Below are 6,000 nucleotides of genomic sequence, written 5' to 3' on the forward strand. Positions count from 1 at the left end.
GTATTCTTGGGTAATTTCAACCCTTATTCAATTCGATTTACATCCCTTGCCCAAAGTAGTGGGTGAAATCTGTACTCTCTGATTGCATTGTCTCATCACTGTCTTATCTTGTCCACATTATTGATTCATTTTCCATATGCAAGGTGTCATTAATGTGCCCAGTTCTGCCCCCTGCCAGGCCGCATTGTCGTGAATTGTAACCCTTAAATAGATCTATCTCTGGGGCTCGTGTGGACCTGGCTCCTGCATTTTGGAGGAACAGGCATTTGGCATATATGGGAGGAAAAAGTCACAGACAAGTGTGTAGAAACTTCTATTTTCCTCCTCCTTGCATTTATTATTCTGTCTTTTTTTTTTTTTTTTTAAGATTTTATTTATTTATTTGACAGAGAGAGACACAGCGAGAGAGGGAACACAAGCAGGGGGAGAGGGAAAGGGAGCAGCAGGCTTCCGCGGAGCAGGGAGCCCGACGCGGGGCTCGATCCCAGGACCCTGGGATCATGACCTGAGCTGAAGGCAGCCGCTTAACGACTGAGCCACCCAGGCGAAGTCTTTTTTTTTTTTTTTTCATGGAACTGCCCTTAGGGGTTTGGCAACATGTTGACTAATCTTTCTAATGCCATTGACACTTTGTATCTGTGTATGTATTTTTATGAATATTTCAAGGAAAATTGAGAGAAACTGAATAAGGCTCTTACAGATAGTTTTTAAAATTTCCAAGTTAAAAAGGAAAAAAAAAAAAAGACTTCCCAATCATAGAATCAAAGAGGTCTTAGATCAAAACTTTCATTTTATAGTTGAAGAGACTCTTCTCACAGAGAAGTTGCCTGACTAGTCTGAGGTCAGACAGAGGCCAGAGGCCCAGGTCTCCCCACCTCTGGGTCAGTGCTTTTGTCCTTCGGGTTCCTTGCTTGTTGAAAAAAAATTATTTTCTGCTATTCTGACAAGTCTAGATTCTCAAGCCAGGGTCTTTCATATTTAGGCTTTTTTTTGTTTGTTTTTTTTTTTTTAAACAGCAAGAAGCCTTCTTCCACATGGAAATATAACTACAAGGAAAAATCCACTAAGAGCACGAAATTTCCTCATGTTAAAGCACTTTGGGGAACTTTTATATGCTCTTCTTCCCACTCCTTCTATACCTCTTTCTAAAAATCACAAGTAAAATAAATATTCAACCTGGGATAATAGTTCTCTTAAAGGAGTTGATTCTTTAAGACTTAATTATTGTTGTGACATTTCACATTCCAATACATCAGTCCCTTTGTGTTTCAGCTGCTGGATGACTGCTCCTCACGTCTTAAATTGGCCCGCCCAGCCAGAATACTGTACACCCCCAGTGGAGAACCAATTCACTCGTGGGACGACATAGAGCGAGACATGGTCATCTGCGTGTCCACAGGACATGGCTTTATAACCCAAAAAGGTATGGGGGACAGTCTCTTTTCCATCAAGTTTTTGAAGAATTAAAACATTCAGTCTCTTGTTTTTAATTTTTTTCTTTTTTTAAATTTAATTTTATTATGTTATGTTAGTCAGCATACAGTACATCATTAGTTTTTGATGTAGTGTTCCATGATTCATTGTTTGCATATAACACCCAGTACTCCATGCAGTACATGCCCTCCTTAATACCCATCATCGGATTAACCCATCCCTCCACCCCACTCCCCTCTAAAACCTTCAGTTTGTTTCTCGGAGCTAGCTTTCTAAATTTTATTTCCCATCATGATGTTTTTTAATAATTATCTTCTTCCACACTTTTCTACTCCATGTTACTAAAATTAAATTTATATACTTCTGTGCTGGAAACTCACTGTTGACATTGTTTGCACTCAAGAATTCCAAGTTCTGTTAGTCTTGAGCCTTATCCAAGGGACTTATTTGCAGAAATTCTAAATGGCCTCATTTGAAGGTATTCCCTTAACATGAACCCTGAGGAAAGAAGGCTCTGTTGACTTCCTACTTTCAAGTTATTTAAAACTTAATGGTTTATTAATAGCAACTATACAGTTTGCAGATTTTTTAAAAAAGATTTTATTTATTTATTTATTTATTTATTTATTTATTTATTTATTTGAAAGAGAGAGAGAGAGAGCATGAGCAGAGGGAGGAGGGGCAGAGGGAGAGGGACAGCAGAGTCCGAGCTGAGTGGGGAGCCTGATGGGGGGCTTGATCCCAGGACTCTGAAATCATGACCTGAGCCAAAGTCAGACACTTAACTGACCGAGCCACCCAGGTGCCCCTGCAGATTTCTTTTTTTAATAATAAGAATGTATATGCTCATTTTATTATGTTATCTATTCTTTGCTAATTTTCTTTTAGAAATGATAGAAATGGAAAAGAACATATATTTGTTATTAAACTAATTCTTGTCCTGTATCCTGTTTGCCTGAGGAATTTAAAGCCCCTTTCTGGGGGTAGGTATAATTTTCAGGAATTCTGAAGAACATGATACCACTTTAAAGGAAATCAAAAGATTAGGGAGTGAATTACCTGGGATCCCTAAAAGAACTAATACTAGATTATTTCTTTTTAAAAATCACCATAAAACTGTTATTACTATGTTATAGGTAAGGTACAGAAACCAGAACCTTTTAAAACAGCTGCAATCATATCTTTACATTTAGCCCAGGACAAAAGCTTAGGAATAAAGACTGAAATGTAGGAAGACAAGGATTTATTGGGATGCCTAGCACTGCTGTGAGGGATGCCACAAACATGCTTCCAGTGCCATCCTACATCAAGGAAGAGTCTCTAATCTTTGTATTCTCTGTAGGCTGTTGTCCCCATCATTCACCATTACCCCTCACCCCAGCTCTTGGTGACCCTCATTATGTGGGTACTGAGAAGAACACACCAATGATGGTGTTCTTATCATTAGTGAGTATTAGTTGACAGTTTTCTGTGTTGCCAAACTACGTAGCCCTATAAAAGAAATATAAGCCAAGCTTCCTTCCCCAAAAGAGTTTTCAATCTAATTAGGTATATGAATACACCTGAAATATTATAGTACAATTGAATAGTAAACAAACAAGTGGTGCAGTAGGAGGTACTTTTCCAGTTTCTTCATTGTTTATGCTTAATCTTTTATACTCTTGGGATGGTCTGCTCTTGCCTGGCCCCTACCGTCCTGGCTTCATTGTGTTCATTGGGCCTTTCTGATAGATAAAGCTAAGTATGCTTCAGGCAACTGGCCAAAAGGATGTCCAAAACACAGAGAGAAATGTAGGCCCCCTTGCCAGAAGCAAGCTTGTTACCAAGAAAAAATGAAGGAGAGGGAGAAAATAGGAAATGCAAATGTTGCTTTCCCTACCATTTTCCTCCATGTTAGATTTGTGGTCAAAGGACAAGGCTGTGTAGACAAACATTTATTTTTACATCTTCAGTTCTGTGACCACATGGATTACTATGATGTGAAAGTTGATTCTTTTCCTCTGGAAGTAGGTTCCCATGTTACCTTCATGGTGAAAAGGTTAGTGGTTTTCCCCAATTGTCTAAGTTCTTTTCCATGGGTGATATGTATTCTAGGAAATCTGACTGATAGAAGATTTTAATTAAGTTGTTCTTCAGAAATTTATTTTACTATATGAGTTGACATTTATTGTTTTTCTTGAAATAATTAAGTTAGAAATAATCATTAAGTAGAAATCTAAATATTCAGAATGTTTTAAAAAAAGAAGAGAGAAATGCTACACGCACACACACCCACATATTTATTTATTTATGAAGGGACATTTAAGTAATCTTCCACTCGAAATTTTGCTGTGACCTACTGGCTTAACTATGTGGTAGAAAATAAGGCAGCCTGGGAGTTTCAAAACTAACCACTCTATAATAAATTATTTTATGCACTATAGTATGCAAACATTTAACATGTGAAAGTTTAGTCATCAAAGAATCACACTGTGTTTTTGAAAAATGGATTTGTTTTGGCAAAACAAATCAGATGCTGTTAGAATGGTTTCTTTCACACAAACCCCCAACAAAATTAAAAGAGTGCTTTATGCCAGTTGTCATCGAATTGGAACACTGTTCTCACTCCTGTGTTTCCCGTCTTTTCACTGGGTTCAATTTCGAGACCACTCCCAGGTTAGCCTCCAATTCAGGCTTTGTACCAAGTCTGGAAGGAAGCCCTCTCCAGAACTGCCATTCTGTAGAAATCCAAAGAATGTTAACACGTATCTGATGTGATAAGCAAGTCAAGTGTGTAATGAGAGAGTCCAGCGTGGGAGTCAAGGGTTTCTGAGGGATCTTCGGGCTTTCATCGTCTTGGACTTTTAATTACTTTCTATAAATACATTGACATGTCTCTCAAAATAATCTTTTTAACAGAGTTAAAGCAACTGATGGAGGTCAGAGCAAATTATGCCAGAATCCGAAGGCAGCAGGGCCCTGAAGCCACAAACATCGTGGCGTCACAACCTGACAAGCTGCAATTTCCAGTACATCTACACAGTTAATTTCTATGAGAGCCATCGCATTTTGTGCTGTATTTTGCACATAGGGTAACCTACGTGTGTACACTCACATGCTTGTGATCAGATGACAATTATTCATCCTTTTTAATTTTGTATAGTATCTTTTTAAAAAAAATTTTTTAATTTTTAATTTTATTTTATTATGTTATGTTAATCACCATACATTACATCATTAGTTTTTGATGTAGTGTTCCATGATTCACTGTTTGCGTATAACACCCAGTGCTCCATGCAGAACGTGCCCTCTTTAATACCCACCACCAGGCTAACCCTTCCCCCCCCCCTCCCCTCTAGAACCCTCAGTTTGTTTCTCAGAGTCCATAGTCTCTCATGGTTCTTTCAAAAAAGTTATTACCCTCCACATTTTTACATAGAATGGCATTTGATGCCTCAAATATGTTCTTGGAAAGACAACAAAACTAGACAAAATAATGTCAGTAAAATAACTATCTCAGGTGTACTTTCTTCCAAAAAAAATCAGGAAACTATTATTATTGAAAAATAATTTAGTGCAGTCAAGTGATATTTTATATTTATATATACATACACATATATATATATACACACACCCCCACATACCCATATACACACGTGTAATTTATATTTGTTTATTATAAATACATTGTATGTATTTATATATGTAATTTAGTGGGGTCAAGTAGTGTGTGTGTGTGTGTGTATATATATATATATATATATATATGTAATTTGATAATAAAATAGACTGACCACCTAACACTAAATTTGACCCAAACTGACATTTTTCTGGTTAGCCACCATATTTTCCAAACCTTCATGTTAAAATCCTGTATTTACTGAATAAAAATGAGATGGCTGGTGACCACTGAATACCACGTGAATCAATCTTCCCTTCTCCACTTTCCCTTCAGTTTGGCCTGTAGTAGCAATGCAGAACTCTTTATGGGGCACAGCTACGGAACATGTTGTTCATGAAAGTGAACCTGGGTAATTTCAGACTAAGCTCAGTAAGCAAGAGTCATAGACTGTGTCCTCAAAACAGAACTTAGAGAAAGGATCTATGCACTGTTAAAAAGAAGTCACATAAGGAATCAAAGGAAATCCTTAGCAATCTTAGAAAGCAACAGTACAGGAAGAAAAGAGAAATACTTATCTGTTAATTTCTTCCTGCAATGAAGAAAGAATCTTTTGTTGTTGTTGTTTTAAATAGCAGTGACAAAGCAGAGCTTGGTTTCCCATCCTGGTCGAAAATTTCGAGAGAACTGTTCTTCTCTTTCTTCCTCTGAAAGTCACTCACAGCTCTGCCTGCATATAAATTGCAACCTGGCTAGGCGTGTACAGAATGGCTCAGCTGGCTCACTCCTCAATCCACCACTTTCATGTGATGCAGTAGATCATGTCTACTGAGGGGGGGCTCTTGGTAATCGCTGCAAAAGGCCTAGTATTTACTCCCAGTCTACAAATCAGTAGGGCTGCATGAATAAATTCCTGCTGCTTCCAACACCACTAAAAGGAGAGCACATTGAGGTGAAATTTCACATGT

The 6,000-nt window shown here is 37.7% G+C and overlaps 1 protein-coding gene across 1 annotated transcript in view; it reads left to right on the forward strand.

Moving 5' to 3' along the window:
• LOC123858003 (doublecortin domain-containing protein 1-like) overlaps positions 1-5,121 on the forward strand; it is an 86,132-nt gene extending 81,011 nt beyond the window's left edge. The window contains exons 18-19 of the mRNA XM_064576720.1: positions 1,273-1,423; positions 4,333-5,121. Of these exons, the coding sequence (XP_064432790.1) occupies positions 1,273-1,423; positions 4,333-4,460 (279 nt within the window). The 3' untranslated portion in view covers positions 4,461-5,121. The remainder of the gene's footprint in view (positions 1-1,272; positions 1,424-4,332) is intronic.
• Positions 5,122-6,000: the final 879 nt, after the last annotated feature.

This window comes from Mirounga angustirostris, unplaced genomic scaffold, assembly GCF_029215605.1.
Source record: "Mirounga angustirostris isolate CCGP_5_RB_7025 unplaced genomic scaffold, mMirAng1.0.hap1 SCAF_13, whole genome shotgun sequence".
In the NCBI taxonomy this organism is placed as follows: domain Eukaryota; kingdom Metazoa; phylum Chordata; class Mammalia; order Carnivora; family Phocidae; genus Mirounga; species Mirounga angustirostris.